Source organism: Eurosta solidaginis, chromosome 5 (genome assembly GCF_040869045.1).
Source record: "Eurosta solidaginis isolate ZX-2024a chromosome 5, ASM4086904v1, whole genome shotgun sequence".
NCBI classification, from domain to species: domain Eukaryota; kingdom Metazoa; phylum Arthropoda; class Insecta; order Diptera; family Tephritidae; genus Eurosta; species Eurosta solidaginis.
The window spans coordinates 244,312,400-244,338,132 of record NC_090323.1 but is presented as its reverse complement, the minus strand read 5'-3'; the positions used below and the strand labels follow the sequence as shown (position 1 = coordinate 244,338,132).

At 37.2% G+C, this 25,733-nt stretch overlaps 1 protein-coding gene across 9 annotated transcripts in view; it reads left to right on the top strand.

The window, feature by feature from the left end:
• Nucleotides 1–25,733, top strand: part of sif (still life) — an 843,636-nt gene that overhangs the window by 45,707 nt on the left and 772,196 nt on the right. For 5 of the 9 annotated variants that reach the window (XM_067789264.1, XM_067789263.1, XM_067789259.1 and 2 more), the window contains 3 exons: nt 1,336–1,631; nt 6,293–6,672; nt 12,537–12,907. In XM_067789264.1, coding sequence (XP_067645365.1) covers nt 1,336–1,631; nt 6,293–6,672; nt 12,537–12,907 — 1,047 coding nt within the window. Of the gene's footprint in view, nt 1–1,335; nt 1,632–6,292; nt 6,673–12,536; nt 12,908–20,565; nt 20,623–25,733 lie in introns of all 9 variants that reach the window. The other 4 variants (XM_067789261.1, XM_067789256.1, XM_067789262.1 and 1 more) reach the window with 1 other exon arrangement.

The window sequence follows — 25,733 nt, the reverse complement described above, 5'->3', positions numbered from 1 at the left end:
GTATCAATAGGATTTTACTTTATAAATTTTATTATAACATTAAATTGGAAAACACTAAAAATTTTGAAAATGGGTGTGGCACTGCCCCTTTTATGACTAACCAATTTTCTTTGTTTCGGGAGCCATAGCTGGAAGAACAATTAATATATCGTAATGAAATTGTGTACACATATTTTCCTTATAGCAGAAAATATTTCTAGTAAAAATGGACGGCATCGGTCAAAGACCACGCCTTCTTTTATATAAAACAAATTTAACGGGTCGTAGACTAGAATAATAAGTTATAACTTAGCAAAAAATAGTTTTGAATCAATGATATTTCACTTATCAAGTTTTATTGTAAGAGTAAATGGGGAAATATTTTTTTTTAACCGGCGGTGCCACGTGTTATGTAGAAAAGTAATTTATCTGAAATGAAATGTACAATTGAAGCTCACGCTGAGTATATAATGTTCGGTTACACCCGAACTTAGACACCTTTACTTGTTTTTATGTCATTCTAAATGAAACATTTTTTTTTTATTTTCTAAAGGTAGCCACATCCTGATCTAATGTTAATGCATAAAAATATTAGCTGCCGCCTGGCCATTTAAGAAAAGTTATTTTGATTTGTAATAAGTAAACTCAAACTTCAGTTAAATCAAGTTAGATTTTGAAAAACCTGTCCGCTGCTTTGGATGCGCCAAATTTAATATAGTAAAACAAGTTTAATATTCGTAACCAGCGACCTCGATAACCCCTTAGTCTTAAGTTCTCTAAAAATATATTAAAGTTTGACGTATGTAGATGTTGATTTTTTTCGGTTTTTAGTACAACCTAAGCCACTGTGCAGTGTACCCTCGGTCAAGTATATCTTTTTAGCGCATGCGCATTATTTGCACAAAAGCTTTTTGGTTTTTAGCTGCACTAACAATTGGCATAGCTTTCTGCGTTTTATAGTATGTGTTTACCATAATACGACTAACGGTGCATAAATATACAGCAATTGTATAAATTTACATCAGGGTTATTCACTGTCTCTAGAAGGTATTGGAAAAGGTTGTAGAATACTTCCTAGGTTTCCTAATACAAATTTCAAACACTTTTGATACTAAATCTTGCTCCCACTTACAAGTCAAAGGCAAGCTGCTTTTAAAGCGATGGCAAAGTGTTTGGCTTAAAATAGACAGACAACGAATGAAAAAAAACAGCAATATAACGAATGATAGATATCATGATTAATGTTTTGTTGAGGAATTTCACCATGAAAATAAGATCGTGATCAAATAATTTCCGTCGATAAATAATAAGTTTTTAACCAACTGGCTAATTTTTATCCATTTTTATTAATTCTAGACACATTGGGTAGAACAGTTAAGTCACAAGATCCAAATATGGGCGCAGCTAATGCAGGCGTTAACACGGGTACTCCAAGCGTAATGGTATCCGGAGTTGCTACTGGAACAAATGATTTATGCACACAAAATCATGTTGGATCACAAGTGGGTCCAGACGATGGACTCGTTGGCGGTCAGCAAGACATTGACGTAGCTAAAAATGAAAGCACTCAAGTTGGTGGGCCATTGCACCAAAATGTCGGCACCTCCACTAAATCTACAGGCACACGCACTAAAGATTATGTTGATGAAATGGTGAGTGAAAAAAACTTATAACAGAAAAATAATAATTTATCTTACAAGAAGCAAAATCTTACACAATCTTATAACATCCGAGTATTTTCGTTTGTTTTTATGAAGGCCAGAGCCTCTTTGCAACACTAAACGACTTCAATCACTTTAGCAATATTAAAAAAGTGCTGAGAGATAAAAATTAAAAAAAAAAAAAATTACTTGGCATTATATTCCCCCAAAAGATTGAGAGAAATCCTCTCTACAAATTTGTGACGAATAGCTCTTAATTTTGTCCTTTAAATCAGCAGCATTTACCTATAGATAACGGTAGATGAAACTAGAAACTTTTTATGGCAGACAATTCACTAAAGGATATAGTACGAAGGTGGCCCTAATCTCATACTTCTCAATTTTCCTCAGGGGACTATCCAGCGGTAGTCGTACTGAGTTGTCCGCCTAGCTCATATGGATTTCGGGACCTTTTGCTAAGCTGCAAATTCAATCTACTCAATATGGCTGTGTCCAAAGCCCCAGCAAAGGGAGGCATTGAGATGTCTTATGGACGCCAGCGAGGCTCAAGAACTGCGCACGATGTCTAAGACAGTACCCTCCAGGAGCATCCTTGCGGTTTCTTCTATTGCATAGACCTCTGCATGGCAGACACTGCATGACAATGTTCCTTTTCCAACTTATTTTGCAGTCGATAATCATTACAAGATATTTGTTCTCAGAAGAGAGCTTTCTCGCTGTGCCGTTTAGCCTCGACAAATTGAAGGAGGAAATTTTTGTGTCGTTTCCATAAGCTCACTAATCGTTGTATTACCCTTAAGCAGAATCACAAAGTCATTGACGTATGCGTTCCTTATGCCCTGAATTTTAAGAATTTCATTAAATATCAGAGTCCATTGAAGAGACGATAGCACGCTTAACCTGGTAGCATTTTTACATAGAAACGACTTTACTCATGAGCATAGAATCGATCCGTGCAACTATAGAGTCTGGAGTTCTTGGTTATATAAGTGCCTTGCAGATGACCTCCGTTTGAACGTTATTCCAGGAAGATAATAAAAACCATAAGAAGAGTTAAGCCACACCCAATGTAGCTCATCTTTTTATCTCTGGTCCCGACAAGAAATTAGAAAAAAAAAAATACTATGGTCTCTTTTGCAGCTTCATTTATCTCGAATAAAGAAGCCGGCGTTCTGGTCTGATGGTAGTATGCCCGCTTACTAGACCGAAAGTCCTTAGTTCAAGTTCCGGAAAATCCACTTAAAAATACTTATGTAAAGCTGCTCACAGAAAATTCATCAGCCTGCAGATGCCGGTTATATGTAGAAAAAATGAAAGGAAAAATCACGACGACATTTGGAAGAGAAACTCGGCCTAAATATCCCCGGAGTTATGTATATAGCGCAATGTATTTATTTATTTTTGTAAAGTGTTTTCTTACAGCACTGACTCTCTGTTCTGCTGGACATGTTATCTATCTGGCCTGATAGCTTACGCGAAACTCCTCGCACAGGAAAGAATTTTCCTAAACGTATATACGTATGTAACTACCAATTTATCGCCTTCCCCTTTAAGCTCACTGCGAATCGAGAGCAAAGCGGCCGCTAAGTGGCCACTTGGACACAAATACTCCGAACGACTCGAGCTGCAGTCAAGATGAATGCTCTGTATACCATTTATAGCGGGAATAGAAATCACGAACATTCGCCAATAGTCTTCGCACCACAAATTTGATTTGCACTCACTTTAACCAATGTCCTATATGCAATGCACGAGTTGCAATCAACATGGCAACCTTATACGTTCATACGGGTTGGCTAGACGACAGTTTAATTTTCAGACAAATGTTTAATGTCACGCAAGGTATTCCACAAATGCAACAGATTTAAGTCTCCAGAGTGCGAAAAAGTGCAGCAATAAATGTTGCGTGCTATGCTATGAATAGCAATACTTGAGCGGGGTCGGTTTGACCATATCGAAATACCTAAATTTTTTGCAATTACTTCTATTTTGTATTGTAACGAACTTCGGCGCACTACATCTTCAAACTAAAATAAAGCACAATTGTGAAGAACACGCACGTAATCAGTTTGTAGTCATGGCTCCTCTTTTCATTACCCAGTCAAACTGTCTACATTGAGATAACTTAATACACGTAACATTTTTCAAAGTAGGCGTGGCATTGCTTATTTATTCAAAAAGCTTTATACCAGATTAAGGTAGCGATTCAATCCTATATGACCCCGAAACTAACTCTAAGATCATCCCGAAATTACCCCAAAAAGAATCCGGGGTGATCTCCAAGGGAATCCGAAATGACCGCTGAAGCAGCTTTGCATAGACCCCAAAATCATCACTAAATGAACACAAATTGATCCCGGATTGACCGCGGAAACAACGAAATAGTCACCAAAATTATCGCGAAGTTGTCACGAAATACGCCCGAAATACCTCCAAAACTAACCCGGAATAGTCCGTTAGATCATAGCCGGAAGGTAATGCCCAACGGATCACATAGCAATAATTTTTTTTCAAATATTCGCTCGGGTAATTCCGTATTCTTTATTTTGCTCTTTAGTCGATTCTAAGTCACAAGCTATCTGTAGCAGAGTCAGAGAATTGCTATCACTTTATTATGATAAGGCTCTGCTCTTTGCTCTTTTTATTTTCAGAACCGGAATAGTAGCAGAGTATATTCTAAGTTGAAAACAGTGGTTGAAATTTTACAACCCACTTTCTATGTACCGCAGTCTGAAAGCGGGTTTTGCCGAAGGCTGTAGTAACGCTCAGTCTCTCGATTGACTACACCAATTTACTTTCTAAACGAATGCACATTTCTTATGGTGAACGGTGATGGCGTCTTGGTGAAAGTTTTGGGGAGTGTTATCGATGTTGATGGTTCTTTGCGGAATACAGATTCCATACGTTCCGGTAACAAGCACCATGAAGGTACTAGTCCAACCATCCCGTCATCGATTAATATGACCACATTAAACTTTCTAGGCCATGATCCTACTTTCACTGTTTCTGCTTAAGTATAAGATGTCATAAACTGTATTGAGAAGTTTTCGTAATCGAGGTTAGGCGACTGTCACATACATGATTTGCTTGCAAGTGATTATTTGCATTTTGTCTGTGCATTTTCAGTCGCTTGTAGATCGCTGTTACAGTGGGGACGTACATATGTGTTAGGAGCTTAATGAACGTGGGATGGTGATGCTACTGAAAGCGTCATTACAAGTGCCTACACTGCTTAATAGGTGACCCGGCCTGTATTTGAGCTCATGAATTTGCAGATGTGTATTATATATGTGTGTTAGGCGTTCTTAAGCATTCCAGAAGTACATCCACTCTCGACTGTTCTACACATTTTTATACTCAGCGTGCTTTGCACACAGAGTATATTAACTTTGATTGGATAACGGTTGGCTGTACAGGTATAAAGGAATCGAGATAGATATAGACTTCCATATATCAAAATCATCAGTATCGAAAAAAAATTTGACTGAGCCACATCCGTCCGTCCGTCCGTTAACACGATAACTTGAGTAAATATTGAGATATCTTGACCAAATTTGGCACACGAGCTTATCTGGACCCAGAATAGATTGGTATTGAAAATGAAATGAAATCGGATGATAACCACGCCCACTTTTTATATATATAATAATTTGGAAAACACAATAACGCTGATTATTTAGTAAATAATACACAAAGAATGTTGAAATTTAACATGTGGACTGATATTGAGAACCTTGATAAATATTTGAAAAAACTTTTAAAATGGGCGTGGCACCGCCCACTTGTGATAAAGTCAATTTTACAATTATTATTAATCATAAATGAAAAACCGTTAAACATATCGTAACAAAATTCGGAAGAGGGGTCGTGTTGCCTTTACTATAAGTAATGCTTTGAAGAAAAATTAACGAAATCGGTTAAGGACCACGCCCACTTTTATATAAAAGATTTTTAAAAGGGTAGTAGGCGAAAATAATAAGCTATATCTTGTATCAATAGAATTTTACTTTCTAAATTGAGTTTTAACATTAAATTGGAAAACAGTAACATTTTTGAAAATGGCGTGGCACCGCCCCTTTTATAACTAACAAATTTTCTATGTTTCGGGAGCCATAACTCGAAGAAAAATTAACATATCGTAATGAATTGCCGAAAATATTTCTAGTAAAAATGGGCGGGATCGTTAAAGACCACGGTAAATTAAATACAAAACAAGTTTAAAAAGGTCATAGACTAGAATAATAAGCTATAACTTAGCAAAAAATAGTTTTGAATCAATGATATTGCACTTATCAAGTTTTATTGTAAGAGGAAATGGGGAGACATTTTTTTTTAAACGGACGGTGCCACGTGTTATGTAGAAAAGTAATTTATCTAAAATGAAATATACGACTGAAGCTCACGCTGAGTATATAATGTTCGGTTACACCCGAACTTAGACACCTTTACTTGTTTTATCTCAATTTAATTTATCGACGTCGAAGTAATAACCTTACGTTTGGCTACGCAAGCTTTTTACACTTACTAACATATTTACATACGTATTATGTTTTAATAATAAATAAATATATACAGTAGTAAATATATATATGTCTGTATATAAAAAAAACATATGTGACCATAACATGCAATCGTTTTTGTTATCGTTTCAGACACGTGAAGCACGAGCACATGAAATGAGTCAGCACCAGCACAATATAATCAACAACAACACTAGACGTAAAACCAAGAGCACTGAGGACATGAATGTCGACACTAGCAACCTAAAACGCATGATAAAGGCAATGCCAAGTACTGAGAGTCCCGCTACTTCGCCAGAGATGGGCCGGCGTCGTTATAATTACTACAATGCAAATATGGCCAATACACTCGGACCGCAACATTTGCATCAACATGGAGGTGGTGGCGGTATGATGGGTGTTGGCATGGGTGGAATGGGTGGAGGCGGACCAGCTGGAATGCACCATTTAATGAATAACAACAATACTATGGGACGCATGAGCGGTCAATCGTCGAGATTCTCCGCATCAAGGTAAGTTTGTCTATGTATGTGTGTATGTGTTTGAATAGAAACCAATGAAATATATAGTAAATAGAGGTAAAGCAAAACAAAAAAAAAAAAAAAAAAAGTTCGGTACCAAAACAGTTTTAACTGCAATTCGCTAATGTCACTCAAAAGTGCATTAGTGAAATGAATGGGCCATGACCAAAGCAAAGCTAACAAAGTCCAATGACCAAAGCAGTCAATGGTTTAGCCGCCAATCAACACCCCACGATTAAAATGTTTTGCTTCGTCATTTTAGCCGCTCAACAGCAATGCCTTTTCATTTAAATTTTTAGTATAAATTTGAGAATTAAGAAAGTGTGTTGTGACAGCATGAGGCAACAAGTGCGGTCGGTGTACTTTGCTGAGGTGCAAATAACGGCAATTTTAGCGCGAAATTAGCATTATGGAAACGGTTTGGTCCAGTGGTTTTTGTGATGCTTATTTTTCAAAAATTAAAGTGGTTGTTATGAATTTGTTTCCTAGAAAGTGAATGTGTGCTAATTATTGGAAAATAGTTTACAATTGTTTGTTGTAGTTTATTGTAATTGATATGTTTTGTTTTGAGTGGACGCTTATAAAGCCAAGTGGAAAAAGCGAGTCTCTGCGTTATGCGGTGTTGTTGCTTGAATATTAAATATTGAATTTTATTCAATAAATCGTAAATTGGATAATAATCGCGACGTTCCGAAATGTAAGCCTTATTAATAGTTTTTATAACTTTCCTTAAGTAGTTACGAATTCGAGGAACCTCTCCAGGATATCGAAGCCGATTTCGTTTGACCTTTGTCAAGGCAAAGTGAGGTTATATCTATCATAGAAACTAACTTTGATAGGCTTCTTATATTTAAATCCACATTTGAAATGTTTCTCAACTTGTTTCTAAAATCAAACTTTTGATAACATTTTTAGAAAACAGCAGTGTAGGTGAGGTTGGATATCCGTTGAATCAAATGTTTACATACAAAAAACAAAGTGTAGTGTTAACACTTTTCGGAGTAATATCAAACCTTATTTCGGTTTGTTTGAAGTAATTGTAAATATTACACTTTTCCCCGAAGGTTTTGGGATTATTAGCGATGGTCTTTTGCCGGATATAAATCCGATATCTTCCGATTACAAAACACCATTACGGTAAACCTTCTAGACCTCACATAGACTGAATGTGTAAGCAGTGCTATCAGAATTAGCTTTACGACCAAACAGAAGAACCCCAATTAGGTACCAGGACTCAAGTTATAGAATAACTCCGTCCTCTTGGCAAATAAAAGAAGTTTTCTAGGACCTAGCATAATTGCTGCCTAAAGATCTGGCAGTTTACCTGGAGAACGCAAGACATGAACACCGAACTTGCTCAACCGTTTCTTTCTCCAGCTCGCACTTCCGACATCTGCTGTTGTTGAAGTGGCCTAACTTATGAGCATATGACGCCAGAACTCATTGTTAAATAAGAAGGCCCATCGCGGGCCATAAGTCTTCTCCTTTATAGATATGAACAACTTTTTGTGTCTCATATCGTATGATTTGCACATGATTTTAAAAATTTTGCAACCACTGATTCTGTCCTCGCAATCGCTGGTAGATGCATCGTCTTCAACTCCTGTCTTCTTTTGATTGCTCCCATACGGATTGCGACATATACCGTCGATTTACCGAGTGTTGCACCCTCCTTCGACAACTTATCGGTATTTTCCTTTCCTTCTACCCCTTTATGGCCGACCTGAGCGAAGTCTTTAGAATGCTTCTTTGTATTGCAGAACACTTCGTGATGAAGTACTGTGTGAAATTATTGCCTTAATAAAATAAATATTGATCTTCTGCTGCTTTCTTCACGGCTAGAATTTCCGCCTGAAAGACGCGGCAGGAATCTGAGAGCCTGTGGGAGTGCAGCTCTTAAAGGATCTTGCCCCGAACGTAAAAAGCAATCAGACAGCCTACCGTTTTTTTTTTGTTTTTTGAAGGAACAAAGACAGGCTGATTGGGTTAAAGCATTTAAAATATAGTGAAAGCTTTTCTACGCCTTTGAGATGAAGTAAAATATGATCAAATTCTAAGAATTGAAGACATAGCCCAATCTCAGACCGTTGACGCAAATGTGAGCCAACCTAAAGTTTTACAGAAATTATGTCTCCCAGCCCAGTAGAAGTTATTTCTCCTAGGTAGGAAAATGGCGGGAGTGAAGCAGATTCTTGTGCAATGGAGACATCCCTCGGACTTCCTCACGGCTGAGCTTATAGTGTGATTGTGTCTTGCGCTTGTCAGATTGGGAGTAATACAGCCATTAGACCTAGTAGTAGTTCGAACGGTTGATCTTACACAATTTCTAATTTTCAAGCAGCAGTTTTCCCGAACTACCATAAGGTAGACTCGCTTTGTCTTGCAAGATTGCGTGGATAGTTTATATCCTTCGACCAAATATACACGACTAAGAGCACACTCCAATGCGAAGCGTTAGCGTTCATCAGTGAGAAGCGTCAAAAAATTGGCACATAAAGTAACAAAATATTGTAAAGATTTCTGGGGAATTCCGATCATTTTGTACCTTCTGCTAACGTCCGTATCGCTGAACTGTCGAATAAATAACTCCAATATTCAGTATAACAAAATGGTCGTTATTTGGTACTTTGGGAGTAGTACTTCATAATAACACTTATACTTCACAACTAATAGCGTTTTTAAACCAAACTTCCCTATTCCTCAACTTGCGCTGCTTTTGTTGCCTCGTTTGCATATTTCACCTAAGGTATAGACGTTTCACCTTCTAATACAGTTGTATGTCATACTTGTTAGGTGTGAGTAACAACTTCTTCTCTCAGCTGACGACTACATATGTATGTGTATGTGAGATATTCTTCGTCGCCTTCTATGTACGTAAGTGTTGCTTGTTTTAATGTGTACATTTACATAAGAGTGGCTGCTTGCTGTTTATGTTGTTGTGATTATTTATTAACAGTATAGTGATGCTAATATCCGCCACACTGTCCTCCACGTAAGGCTGATCGCCCCGATCAGACAAATCTCCCGATCCAACCGCTGCTAGCCTCTCCAAATGAACCACCCTTCTATTTCGTGGTTTCCCAATTGTTTGAATGCGGTAGATGACATCACTGATCCGCTTAACAACTTTGTACTGGCCTTTCCAGCTACATTGAAATTTTGATGGAACACCTTTCCGCCGGTGAGGGTTGTATAACACTATCAAATCTCCTTCCAAGAAAACATTCCGAATTGTTGTTCTTTTCGTATCTGTGTTTCATCTTACTACTCTGTTGTTTGGGTAATGAACTACTTCGTAGAGCTTGGGCTTGACGGATTGGTTTTGCATAACCAGTATCGTTTTGACGTTTCACAACAGTAGTGGGCCCTGGCTTTTCCTCAGAACGTCAAACTCTGGTTTATATTTAAAAACAAAAGGTAGTTGCTTTACTTTACTTCCTATGGGTTTGCCCTTAGAAATTAGAACAGGCACCAAAAAAATGTGTTAGCAGTTATAAGAAATACGCTAACAGCGCTATTGAGTTTACCTGAATTTGTCATGCCCCAAAATTGGTTTGCATACATTCCAAAAGGTGAGCACCTCTTTCTTTCTTTTTCTCTATAAAATTTTTGTCTAATTTACCCTCTTATTATTTTTTTCTTCCATTGTCCATTCCTTATCCCATTTATAGACCGTCCACCCCCAAACCACTCACACTCCAACTCTCACTCCCACTCCCACTAGATTTCCCACTTACTACTTCTTTCAAACTCTTTCTCCCGCTCTCACTCCACCCCCAACGAATTGGCAATCTGTTAGATATCAAATAGATAACCTTTCGATAATATTACTTTCCGATAGAAAATCAATTAATTTTTGATAACAGATCGATAAATAACTGATACATTTTCAGTATTAAGTCGATAGCTTTCGATAAAAAATCGATAACTTCTTGATGGCGCATCGATAGCTTTTCAATAGTAAATTGACAACATTTTTAAAACATTCTTAACTTCCATTATAAATTGATAACGCTGATAACAAAATAAAAGCACGCCGATAGCTCTTCAATATAAACTAATAAATTTCTGTTATTAAAAAATAATCGATATATTTTCGAAAATAAATCGTTAACTTTTCGTTAGAAACCCGATAACATTTCGATAGCAAATCCTTCGCTGTAATAACTTATAATTTTGAGCAGTCTTTCTACACTCTTTTTTCCATATGAAATCCTAAAATTTGATAGAGTTTGTGTTGTTTGTGGATTTCAAAGCTCACCCCCACGGAATTGGCAATCTGTTATATATCAAATAGATAACCTTTCGATAACATTACTTTCCGATAGTAAATCAATAATTTTTGATAACAGATCGATAAATAACCGATACATTTTCAGTATCAAGTCGAAAGCTTTCGATAACAAATCGATAACTTCTTGATGGCGCATCGATAGCTTTTCAATAGTAAATTGACAACATTTTTAAAACATTCTATAACTTCCATTATAAATTGATAACGCTGATAACAAAATAAAAGCACGCCGATAACTCTTCAATATAAACTAATAAATTTCTGTTATTAAAAAATAATCGATATATTTTCGAAAATAAATCGTTAACTTTTCGTTAGAAACCCGATAATATTTCGATAGCAAATCCTTCGCTGTAATAACTTATAATTTTAAGCAGTCTTTCTACACTCTTTTTTCCATATGAAATCCTAAAATTTGATAGAGTTTGTGTTGTTTGTGGATTTCAAAGCTCACCCCCACGGAATTGGCAATCTGTTATATATCAAATAGATAACCTTTCGATAACATTACTTTCCGATAGTAAATCAATAATTTTTGATAACAGATCGATAAATAACCGATACATTTTCAGTATCAAGTCGAAAGCTTTCGATAACAAATCGATAACTTCTTGATGGCGCATCGATAGCTTTTCAATAGTAAATTGACAACATTTTTAAAACATTCTATAACTTCCATTATAAATTGATAACGCTGATAACAAAATAAAAGCACGCCGATAACTCTTCAATATAAACTAATAAATTTCTGTTATTAAAAAATAATCGATATATTTTCGAAAATAAATCGTTATCTTTTCGTTAGAAACCCGATAATATTTCGATAGCAAATCCTTCGTTGTAATAACTTATAATTTTACGCAGTCTTTCTACACTCTTTTTTCCATATGAAATCCTAAAATTTGATAGAGTTTGTGTTGTTTGTGGATTTCAAAGCTCACCCCCACGGAATTGGCAATCTGTTATATATCAAATAGATAACCTTTCGATAACATTACTTTCCGATAGTAAATCAATAAATTTCTGATAACAGATCGATAAATAACCGATACATTTTCAGTATTAAGTCGAAAGCTTTTGATAACAAATCGATAACTTCTTGATGGCGCATCGATAGCTTTGCAATAGTAAATTGACCTCTTTTTTAGAACAATCTATAACTTCCATTATAAATTGATAACGCTGATAACAAAATAAAAGCACGCCGATAGCTCTTCGATATCAACTAATAAATTTCAGTTATTAAAAAATAATCGATATATTTTCGAAAATAAATCGTTAACTTTTTGTTAGAAACCCGATAACATTTCGATAGCAAATCCTTCGCTGTAATAACTTATAATTTTGAGCAGTCTTTTTACACTCTCTTTTCATATGAAATCAAATTTCATTCAAATTTATTAATCTTGCTTATCGATATTTTTTTGATAATCTAGAACTAGCTTCGTTAGGTGTGCGCTTTGAAAAGTTGACTTTTCTCTTCTGATACAAATTATGTGATGTTTAAACAAACAAATTATTTCCCGCTTTTTAATTTCTTTTAATTTTATCACCCAATTAGATCATCTCATGAAATTGGACGTGGCTATCCACAACGAAATCTCTATTTGGAGTTAGAACGCGAACGTTGTGGTATTGAGAGTTCACCACCCTCGGACAACGTCATGTTTGACAATCTTTGCTATGCCACTACGCCCAGTTCAAGCAATGGCAACTCCGATCAGGATCAATCGTACGGTCAACGCAATACCGCTAACGCTCGTCATCAACATCAAGCACCAAATGTCACACCCATTCCCGGTAGTCCAACATCAAGACTTTTGCATGAATACGAAATGCATTTAAGGAATACTTTGGCCAAAGGCATGGACGCTGAGTCATATAGTCTACATACATTTGAAGCTTTGCTATCACAAAGCATGGAAAATTTGGGTAAGCAAAAGTTTGCTAGATTGTTTGCATATTTTACAGTTTAGTTATTTACGTACAAGCTTAGATATCTTAAATCAATGTTGCTATTGAGTTGATTTAATTTTTTAAAATTTATTAAACTTGCTAACTGGAAATAGTTGTATAGATGATTAGTAGTTCTTTGTTTTCTTTAAAATTATTTCTTTACAAATCTATATGTTTTCCATTGACTTAATTATTTAAGTACCGATAATGCTTTAAGTAGTAAAAATTAAATTTAAAACATAAACATTAACATAAATACAAACATGCATTTAGGCAAGTTTGAAGTACGTACACAGTTTCCACAAATCCTTAGTAAACGTAGAACCCTGCTTAAGAACATTTTACACATACATACATATATATATGTATATACATTAGACTGGGTCGATTTATTAACCGATATCGCGCCATCGATTTTTCGATAGGATTTGGGCTCAGGAAAAAAAGTTCAATTACGCATACCCAAAAAAATAATTTTTGAGCCTGCAAAATTTCAACGATTTTTTCGATTTTATATGCATTTTTCTCATTTTCCAGGTCAATTTTTATGTATTTTTTTTTTTCATTTATGGTTCGATTCAAGCTGAAGGCGGGACTATAATTTTTTTCTAATGATAATTGTTGTTATTTTTTAATTTTTCTAAATTTGAAAAATTGTAATTTGTTTTTGGAATAGTAAGTAGAAAATTGGTGTGATGGTAGCGTGCTCCGCCTACCACACCGTATGCCCTGGGTTCACACCCCGGGCAAAGCAACATCAAAATTTTAGAAATAAGGTTTTTCAATTAGAAGAAAATTTTTCTAAGCGGGGTCGCCCCTCGGCAGTGTTTGGCAAGCACTCCGGGTGTATTTCTGCCATGAAAAGCTCTCAGTGAAAACTCATCTGCTTTGCAGATGCCGTTCGGAGTCGGCATAAAACGTGTAGGTCCGGCCAATTTGTAGGGAAAATCAAGAGGAGCACGACGCAAATTGGAAGAGAAGCTCGGCCTTAGATCTCTTCGGAGGTTATCGCGCCTTACATTTATTTTTTTATTTTATGTATATGTATAAGGGACTAATAAAAGTTCGCTAACTAGATCACAAAAGAAACCTGTAAAACCGCATTTGTATTTATTCTTAATATTTAACTTTTTTTGTTCGTCCTACACAAAGTAGATTCATTTTTACGAGACTTTCAAGCGATATACAAATTTTATTTGATTAAAAAGTAAACCGGATTGAAGCTGTGCTCAAAAACTCAATTGCAGCCGAGACGCCTAATATCTGCTTCATTACTACATGTTCAGCGAGATGTCAAATACTGTACACTTACCATGTAGGAAAAATCTCTATTTCAAAACTGGGGCGCTTCTAGTGCATTCGGAACTTACTCTTTCTTTTATATGCGTTCAATTGCCGAACGTTTCGAAGTAGATACAAATTTCCACTTCAGAAGTAGTTGTTTAAGATAGTTCTTATCCAGGCGTAAGTTCGAAACATCTTAGTTGATATCTTTCTACATTGCCGGCCTTCGGCAGCTCTCTAAAACAAATCCATGAATCGGCCTAATACCGCGATAACAAGTATTTCAGCGCAGGAACCCAGAAAATGTCCTCTAAATGACTTAGCCATGTTTAATACGAATTGACTCAAATATAAGATGCTTGTCGTTGTCTAAATGTACTTCGTTGAGTTTGTGCCCAAAAAAATTCCCGTGATGGCACCCCTTTCCTGCCAATTTGCTTACCCATATGCTATGGAGTTTAAGGAAAAGCTTTAGACATGCTGAAACCTAGTAGTAGTTTTTTATTAATAGCATATTTTTAAAAATATGACCCGGTCTATGAAAAGGTGGCTTATGACTCAAAAAAGAAATTTCGAGAAACAGCTGTTAAAGATAAACAATGCATTTCTTCAGTTTCATAGTAGTAGTGAAAGCCACCTTTTCATAGACCGGGTCACATATGTTAAATATGAAATATAAAAACTAGCACTGCCGACTTTCAAAGAAGAGAAAATCTAGGAACTATAGAGCCAGTACTTACTTGGTTCTTTAGATTTAGTTCTGAACCTGGATTTCATTTTCACACAGCGTATAGCAACCAACAAAAAAAAAACGACCGTTTCCGAAGTTGCTTGTCATTAGCATGGCTTCCGAAAATGGCAAAGCACCACCATCGTGCTAAAAGCCATGAACACACAGATTAATTAAAGGCTGAATCAAAAACCCCACCATAAAATCGTTTTTTTTTGGGGCTAGACATAACAAAAGCCAAAACAGTCAACCACGGCACGTTACTGCAAGACTTGGAAGGGTACACCCTTTCTCCCAAAATAAAACAAAGTGTGCCTTAGGGTGGCGTCGTATATCAACTTTTGTTTAACTTTTACATATCGAAGCTCCCATCCCTACCAGTAGGAGTTACCATTGTATCCTACGCATATGACTGCACGATAATGCCAATAGGCATGGTACATCTATCGACGAGCTATGCTATAAAATGTACGGCTATCTCCATGTCTTTCCAGTTATTTTTACTCGCGAAATATGACATTGTTATCGCGAAATCTGACCTTGTCCTCGACCAAATCCTCGGCAACCTAATTTATGAGGTAGACAAATCGAGCACCGACCATATTCTACGCCCACGTTGATGGCATGGCATTACGCTACCGTCTGTCTTACAACCAAAAATACTGGGTGTGACGCTCGACCAGGACCCACATTTTGGCGAGTCTGATAAAGAAACGCTCATAGCTAACTTTAAAACTTTAAAGCAATTGGCCGGCCGCTTGTATATTACACGTTTCTCAATATTGGCGCTAGTCTAAAGGCAACGCACTGGACGAAGCTATCGGCCTGTCAATACACCGCCCTCATACCTGCCCCGAAATGTCTTCTTATGCCCCCAGGACATCACCTACACAATGAGGCGAGAAAAGTCTCCATAAAGGAAATGAAATGATATGCTGCCAGAAACCTGAGCATCCCAACGAACATCTGATTAAAGAGGCCCCGTCTCCCTTAAAAGGTTATAGGAATTCTGCCATTTGACGAAAAGGAGCATGACAAGAAATATTTACAAAAAGGCGCCGGACCACTATGTTAGGGATTGCCCGGTCGACCACGTTTCTAAAGACAAATACACTTAACTCGCAGTTGGGGAAAGCTACCTCGACAAAAATATGATAAATAAATAAATACAAGGCGCGATAACCTCCGAAGAGATTTTAAGCTGAATTTCTTTTCCCATTAACGTCGTGCTACTTTTTTATTTTTCCTATAAACTGGCGAGACTGGACCTAAATTTTTTACGCAGACTCCGAGCGGCATCTGCAAGGCAGACTAATTTTGACAAATTGAAATAAATTTTTTTTTATAAATTTTTAATGTCACTTTGCCCGGGAGTTGTACCCAAGATCTTTCGCCAACAGAAAGATAGGTTAGTTTGTGTTAGTCAATATACGAGTATCTACAGTTAAAGCTATTATTGAAATTAAATTACTTCAGCTAACAGTTGGTTCACGTTTAAGTGGAATTAAATTCACTAATTCGCGGTGTAACCCTTTTTAGCTCCTTGGTATTTGGTCTTGTCAATTGGGTACCGCTATATGGGGTATCAAGTTATTTTATTTCAATAAAGACGGATAAATGTTACTTGTATTTAATGGGTTATGTTTTAAAGAAGATACAAGTCGATTGATTTTTGATATCGTTTTCTCATTGCTACTGCTGCTGCGATTAACATCGGACACTTTGGTCTCCAATCACATATAGAATCGCACTTGTTCCGAAACAGTGCAGAACTAGCTCATTAAAAGACGGTGCGAGTTCTAATTCTGTCCCTCGTAGCGCTCACACTTTTCACATTGTGGCGTCCTACGAAATGGCAGCGGTCACCCCTTGCAGACCTTTCGAATACAGTCTTAACTGGCTCAGTAATTAATTTAAATTTATATAGTTGAGACTCCAGCGCTGTTAGTTGAAGTGTGGCTGTGACTGTCCTGCTCTACATCCGATTAGTACCAGTTCGAAGGTAGTTAATAAAACTGTAGTAAGAAACTGGTGCTTTGCGTGACTGTCTCCCATTCTCCGTGCTGTGTGAACACCCAACTTACAACTATACGTACATATAAGTACAGCAATTTACACACATACAAGCGTACTTTATATGTTAAATTTTTTGATGAGGAATGCTTTTGATACGTGTAAGCTTTAGAAAAGGGTTGTGTAAAAGCTACGTCACAACTATTTAATTGGATAAAAGAAGGGTTAATTAAAATTGACAGACATTTTAGCATGCAATATGGGGCGCTGTTTGTCTTGAACATATTTGCTTACAATAGAGTTGCTTAAATTGTAAAATATTTGAGCAACTCGATTAAAATAAAAATTTGAAAAGCTTTTGATAGACAATTGAAGAAAATAGGCAATGGAAATTAATCAAACTGGTATTTGATACCGATTTCAATTCAAAATTGTAGTATTTTCCGATCGATTTTAACTAACTTCACGTTGGGCTGTAACTTTCAGCTTGGAATATGATTAAAACAATGCGATACAAGATTTCAATGGGATACTGGGAAAATTGATGCAAGAGTTGGAAAGCTTAGTTGTTCGCTTATTCCGTTTAATAAAGGATGTCCCACCATAAATATAACGAATTGCATTTTTTGGAAGGATGCGAGCGTCAGTACCCTGCTCTTTAGTTATCTAAAATTTCGTTCTATCATAATACTTAAATCAAGTTGATACTAAAGTACTTAGAACATTGTGAAGAATTGAGTTCGAAACTTTTAGTGCAGTCTGGGTCTCTCAGAAAATATACACCATATCTTTTCTTATGTGTACAAATATTTGCAGTCCGTTGTGTAGCTAACATTTCTGGTTGAAAAAGGATGAAATAAAGCAAAAACAGAGAAATGAATCGCTGCTCTAAGACTCTGTGAGAAGAAAACCTTCCAGGTCTCATTCAAGCAAAAAGCTTACGTGAACATTTTTAAGACCCCCCAAATTGTGTGCAGTGCACTGTGCCGTGTAGTCCAAACGAAGGCACTGCTTAGTGGATAAACTCAGTAACATAGAGCTACTTACTTAATTGGCGCTTAGCCGTTTAAACAGTTATGGCCGTCCAACAAAGCGCCCCTCTCCGCCTTTCTCTGCCAACAGGCGCCAATTAGGCACATCAAGTGAGTTTAAATCGTTTTCCACCTGGTCCTTCCAGCGGAGTGGGGGCCGGCCTCTACCTCTGCTTCCATAGACGGGTTCCGATAGAAATTTTTCTTGGCCGGATCGTCATCTTCCATTCGCATGACATGGCGTAGCCAGCGCAGCCGCTGCGTTGATGTCTGCATAGAGCTCGGACAGCTCATCGTTAAATCTTCTTCGGTAGTCGTCAACGCGTAGAGGTTCATAAATCTTTCGAAGAACTTTTCTCTCGAACACACCCAGAGCCGTTTAATCTGATGATGTTATGGTTCATGCAGCTGCACCATATAGCAGGACGGGTACAATAAGTGACTTGTAGAGCATAATTTTTCGTTTGCCGATAGAGGACTTTACTTTTCAATTTCCTGCCAAGTTCAAAAAGCATTTATTGGCTAGAGTGATTCGTTTTTGTTAGTGTTAATCCTGGTTCCCAAATAAACGAAGTCTTTTACTATTTCGAAATTATGGCTGCCAACAGTAGCGTGGTTGCCAAGGCGTATATGCGCTGACTCTTTGCTCTATGATGGCAGGTACTTCGGTTTGTCCTCATTCGCCATCAAACCCATTTTTACCAATTTCTTGTCCAGTTTGGAGTAAGCAGAACTAACGGCACGGGTGTTTAGGCCGATGGTGGATTAGATTCTGGATTCAATATAGTAAAAATATGAGTATATCCTTTTTTACGACATAGTCACAAGCTGAAAGGAAATATTTCTAAATGGCCGTCTTATAGCACCTTAACTTTTTGTCCAAATATAGACAATTGAAAAGAAAATTTCATTGTATACTAAAAGAAATCTCGCTCTATGAGTCCCAACCCATATCTGAGGTGACAAATAGCAATGAATCAATAATAATGGCGAAACAAGAAGAGCATTCTTCAACCGAATTCTGAGATAGAGCGTTTTTGAAACGGCAGCCAAGACAGGGTGATATCCCACTCAGCATTGGATAGAAACTTATGATAATCGGTATCTTTGACGGCTATTCCTGGTCAAGAATTTGGTGCCAAAATACAGGAAAAAATTAGGTATAGGGAGAAAAGTTTAAAGCTATTCGATAGTTTATAGCTTTTGACTGGAACGCGCTATTGATAAATAACTGGCTACAAAACGGGTTGTTCGGAATAGAGAAGACATACCTCTCTGTTCTCTGGCCATAGTGTACAACCTAAAGCTTAATTGGTTGCGATGAATAGAGTACTCACACCTTTTTCTGTCATAGAAGTGGAGAATAGTGTAGAGATAAAATGGAGAGACATATATCAGTTGCAACTGAGTTTAATGCATACTGAAAGTTAGCAGTACTAATTCTCTGTGCAATAATTTCATAAGTATAGACAAAGTTACACACTTAGCAGTCCATATAAAGTTTAAGTGCATATGTATATACATGTAAAAACATACAGTTAATATCTCATTGAAAAATAAGAGTGACCGGTGGGATTTGTTGAACCGTTTAAAAGTTTAAGTTTTAAAAGCGTAAGTAGGTTTCTCAGCTTAGATCAATGGCGAACGAATTATTTTAAGTTTCAAATTTACCTTGTGATTATAAAAATTTTGTAATGCTATTTTAGTAAACTACACTTATGAAACGAGTTCCATGACATCGAATACGTATTAAAGATCAGAAAAATGAGCTCCATAACACACATCGAAATATATAAAAATCACGTGTCACTATGTTTGTTCCAAATGGACTCCTAAACTACTGAACCGATTTTGAATTTGTTTTGCACCCCGTATGTAGTTCAATCTAACTTGAAATATAGGATAGGCTATATCTCAGTTTAGAGTCGCAATATTATTTTATTGCAAATTTTTTTATTTGTTTATACGTAATAATAAAATGTTACGTATACGCAACGGTACTGACATTTGCAGATGGTGCGGATATACTTCCGTGTAATTGGTTGGTGTTTAATTAAACAACGTGCTTATCAATAAAAACTGTTATAGCGAATGATATCAAGTATAGCACATCACCAGGCCCGCAGAGAAGGTGGGGGGATTAGTCCCGGGCCCGGGGTTTCTGAGGGGGCCCGCAAATTAGACGAAGATGGAGATAGATGAAGCGAAAAAGACGGAGGGAGGAGTGAATAATAGGATTAGGAAAAATTGAAGAGGGGGAGGGCAGAGTCAGACGGAAAAAGCTTATTAAAATGTATGCAGAACAACGTCTGCCGGGTCTTCTAGTTTAATTATAAAAATTAAATATTTTTAAGTGCTAGCCGATGAGAAACCAAAAATATGCGTTTGCCTTCCTATTTTTATATTTTTAACTAAATATTATTTATAAATAAACTAAATTTACTAATTGGCAAAAAAGAGTTCATTGCATTTTTCATTATCTCATTTTTTTTCATGCACCATTCTAATAATAATGAAACAAAACAAATAACGTCAATACACGAACAAAAAAATTTTACATGAATCATAAAAAAAAGAACTCGCTGAGAGCCTTCCAGGATCAACACAGCGCAGTCCATATTCAATGCGCAGGCGTAAGTAGCACTCATATATACATACGTACATACCTAATTTGTTGAAACTAACATTTTGTTGAAATAAAAAAAAATATATAATTATAACATCTAATATAATCGCCACCAATCAAAACCAATTTAAAAAATTTAGCACCGAACTCCGACCCAGTATACTGAAGGACTTCCGAAAAGTAATTATTCACTCCAATTTTCAGTCCAAATCACTTGTTCAGTTTATTGAAAAAGCAACGGTTTCTGTGCATGCTTTTTTTTTTGTTTTTTTTTTGGTGCTAGGTGTAAGGAGGAAATGCTTTATGCATACCCCATAGCAGCGAGCAATGGGTTACCCACTTATACCTTACCTTTCACAGCCCACGCATTTTCCGCAACTGGAACCGCGTTTTGCATTATTTCGGGGAAGCAACCATGTTGCCGTTTTCCGAGTAGATTATTCTTATCGCATTTACTGATCGTATCCCATTTGTAAATTCCGCAGATCATCTCGTGGATGACACAGTTCACCAGAGATAGATCGCCTAGTGTTACTACCACTCTTCTCCGTTGCTGTGCGAAGTGAACACCATCTGAAAATGTGTGGCGCGCGTCATCTATGAGCCCTGAATATAGGCAGTTCTTATTTTCAACCTTACCCATTATGTGGAGATATTCCCGGAAGTACCCACGGCCAGTTATAAACTGTGTTAGTTAGCAGTAGACCTCTCCATCTGGCCGCTCCAACCAAGGCTCCAGCTCGGAAATAAGTAGCTCGATCCACTTGCCTGCAGCACCGTAGCTCCCTTGCTATTGCCGGCGACGCATAGATTCTTTTCGCGCCTACATGTCAGCAACATATCTGCCTACTTCTCGTCGGAGGTGATAAATTGATTCTCGTCCTGGTGAGAAGGTTTACTGGAATAGTTCCCGCGCTTGCCAAAACCGTGCCGAAAGCTGAGGTAATTTGCAGCAGTCCTCTGTTCGCTACTTCCGGAATTTCATTGCATATGCCCAAATTTTCGCACAGTATAAAAGTATAGCAGCCGACGCAAATGCAAGCAGCTTTCTTATACGTAGCCTTGGCTCGCGTATGTTTGTAAATTGACGTACCCTATGGTCTAACCAGTTTACCCGCAGGCTTCTCGAAAGTGTTCTGAGAAGGTTAGCTTGTTATATAGCCTCACTCCAAGGGTATTTCATGGAGTATCGTGTTTGTACTTGCTGATTCTCAACCATCATATTGACGACTTTGGGAATTGGTCTCTTCAAGAGCATGACGATCTCAGTTTTTGCTGTCATATGCTGAATTGCAAAGTAATTCATCCATCTATTTACACTGCACGTTAACTCGGTTAATTTAAGCTGCGCCAACTCGCAGTTCCGTGCTCTAATTACGCCAGCCACGCCAGCTGCGCAAGCGACAAGAAAAGTGCTTTCTGGCATGTGAAAGCGATGTAGGCTGTCATAGGCAGCATTCCATTGGTTGGAACTTAACACCGATACCCGGGCTGCTCCGCCTGTTAACCTCACCTTTCTCGTAAGTTGATTTGTTACGTACATAAGCCAGCGCTATTTAAGATATTCTCTTAATACGGCTAGTAGACAAAGGGGGTCCCACCCGACGGAGTAGCTTGGTGGCACGATATTTCGGCTTTCCCTTCCGCATTTGTAACCTTGGCTATGGCATCTATTGTGGAGTGGTCATTAAGGAACCATGACAGACCTCCTCCGTCCTCAATGACCTTTATCATTTGACGGGGAGTACGGTTCTCCTTTGACTTTCGGAGTTAGCAGGAGGTGCGCTATATTCGACCTTGGTGGAAAGATCCTGGCTTCCAGGCATGTATTATACACATGCAACAGCAACTCGAGGCTCTTAGCAGCCAGTCTTATTACTTCTGCCTGTAGATAGAAAAGTAACAGTTTATCATTGGCATACAGTCGATTAAACCCTTTACTTCAAGGAAATTTTCTTTTTTTATTTTATTTTCAAGGAAGTGCTGCTTAGTCTTTCCATTTTAAATTGATTTAGCAAGTTTTTCGGTTGGTGTTGACAATACGATATAAAGCCGCAAATTAAAACTCAGATTAAGTAAAGTGATAATTTTTTTTTTTTTTTAATACAGTACAAAAAGTCATTTTATTCACATAATCCTTTATAAAGCTATTATCGAGCTGTGAAACTTAATAACTGCTTTTAGTGCTTAATGAATGCATTTGTTTATAAACCCCAATAGCTTTTTATTGTCGAATAGAATAATTTTGTGAATGAGCTAAATATGATTTAATTACTAACGATGTTATCATTCAATTTCTGCTATTTATAGACAATTTTACGGAATAATTCTCTAGTGTGAAACGAATGCAGAGTGAATCTATGCAAGGTGATAGCTAAGCGAATTTAAAAGCGGAGTCATTGGTGCCGTTTGTCGTATCGCTGTAGTCGTATCCCTAATGTAATCAGCTGTTTATCGTTACGACGGTAAACCAAAAACCAATTGGTTGGCTACGATACGGTTACTATCTTAGCGGCACCAATAATCGATTGTATTGATTCCCATAAGATTGGTCGAATCAGCTGTTATAAGTTTACCGATACGGTTACCGATAAAGCACCAATGTCTGCAGCTTAAGTCAATTCACCGGACAGCCAAATGTCCAAATTCGTTTTATTGACATTTTACTGCACCAAAGAGTTGCGCAGAATATATCAAAAAAATACTACTTTGCAAGGCAAATCCATACCAGGTGGTGGCAAAGCGAATTCAACCAATTCGCCATGCAGGAGAATATCAAATCAAAAGAAAATGTTCGTTGATTTCGATTAACTGAAATATTAAAGTATAAGGCGCTGTATGGAAAATAATCAAGAAGAAGCAATCAGCTGTTGGAATAACAAGACCTGGTGTTGAATTCGCCTTGCAAGAATGCTTGTTTCGGACATAGTACAGGGGCCCTATTCGCTAACTGTGAGTTTTAAAATGTACACACGAAATTGTGTAAACTTCGAAATTCTGTTTCTGTAAAGCAAAACTGTGAACAAAAAAACTCACTGATAAAAACTACGTGAGTTTTCTTGGCAGCCAGTGTACACTGTTCTGACATTCAAAACTCATACGCACTGTTGCAGAATGACGTTTTTGTTTTCATGGCGTTGATGAATATTTTCTCACTGACATAAGACTTTTACATTTAGCGCTCATTCAGCAAAACAATGTACACAAGAATTTACAGAATCGCTTGAAAATTTAAAGTGTAAATTGTGTGTGCAAATGAGTTTTCAATGAGTGTACATTTTTCAGTTTTTCACAATTACGGAATTGACCTCCAGGTCTACAAGTAGGATATGTAGCAGCACGCAAATACACAGCCACGCTCACCGGATAAAATGCTTGTTCTGGTTGGTTTTTTTTTGTGGACGCTACCTGGCACTGTTGTACTTCTTAGGTCCAAGAAAAGTGTATTTGCTGCTAACGTAAACTGCGTAAAATTTTTATCGTAAAATTAGAAAGAAATATCCTCATTTACTTTCAAACGAGCACTTAATTACATCTCTCTTTAAAATCCATATGTTTTCAACAATTTTAATTAACAAATTGTGATACTCTATTACCAGGGATGATTGCTAAAACACGACCAAAACCGTCGGGGGAGGTATTAATAGACGCGTGTTTGCCTCGCTTCCAATAATTCGAATACTTTTTCTTCTTTGAACTATTGATAACCCAACAAAACGCGTATTTTCATTTCTCTTTCCACATTTTTGGACGGGTTATTGCATTCGACCCCGGTTTCAAACTGTATTTCGCGGAGAACTTTTGAACGGGTAGAAAAACTTAGCACCCGTGTTTGTATTCTTAATACTGGAAGAACTACGCGTCCTCAGATACCCCAATTCAAGAATTTTGTATAATTTTCTGTAGGACCCATATAGGTGCAGTACATTTTCATACTAAATTCGTTCAAAAAAATGTACCATCACAGCAGCCCATATCTGATACTCCGCTCCTTTTTTGGTTTCCCTGCGTCGCTTTCCACGACAGCAACCACGGTAATTTTGACACTTCGTTCAGTGTCAAACACATGTTCCACGCAGGTTCCACTGAGTTCCACAATAGTTTGCCACTGACCGAAGTGTCAAACGGCAGTGTGTTGGAAGGAGAAAGGAATTGTTTCCTTCTCATACATATCATACTTTTAAAGCTGCAAACATTGGTGCGTTATCGGTAACCTTATCGGTAACCTTATAACAGCTGATGCGACCAACCTTATGGGAATCAATGCAATCGATTACTGGTGCCGCTAAGGTCGTAAATGTATCGTAGCCAATCAATTGGTTTTTGGTTTTCCACCGTAACGATAAACAGCTGATTGCGTTAGGGATACGACTACAGCGATACAACAAACGGCACCAATGTCTCCACTTTAAACCTGTACTATGATTTCGGAAAAGATTTTTTGTTTTCAAAAGAGCAAATAATACCAATCTCCTTTTCATTTCCTAATTCTGAGGTAAGGCGAATTGGGTCTAAATTCGCTTTATTTTCACCTTATATATATTCGCCTTACACTACAACTTAACTACGGATGAAAATAAATTATTCAACATGAATAGCTCTGATGAAATGAGCATTCTCTATCACAATCTTTCAGAAAAAAATAATACACCCTCAGGATCAGATCAAAACGTACTTTTATCCATGCGAAATAAGTTAGGTTAGCTTACGTTGAACTGGCCAGTCTGTAAGGACCTCATATTGACTGAATGAGTCAATATTATTACCAGCACGCTATTTAATGACTAAACTGAAAAAACCTATCAAAAAACAGGACCTGTTTTAAAATAATTTCGTTTTCTTGGCCAATACTAAAATCTTTTTTAAGACCTATGCCACTTGCTGCTTCTAGATCTAATAGCTGGCAAGCAACATCGGCGGCCCAGGCGAAGCTACCCGTCAGCTATCGTTCTACGTAACCAGCTCCATAATATTTGACGCAGCGCCAATGTGGAAAGGAGCTAACATGACTCACTAAAAAGATATACGAGCAGCTTATTTAGCGAATATTATACGAATAGCAAGTGCTTATCGAATGGCGTTCGACGGCGCGATCTTTGTTTTATCTTGGGAAATCTC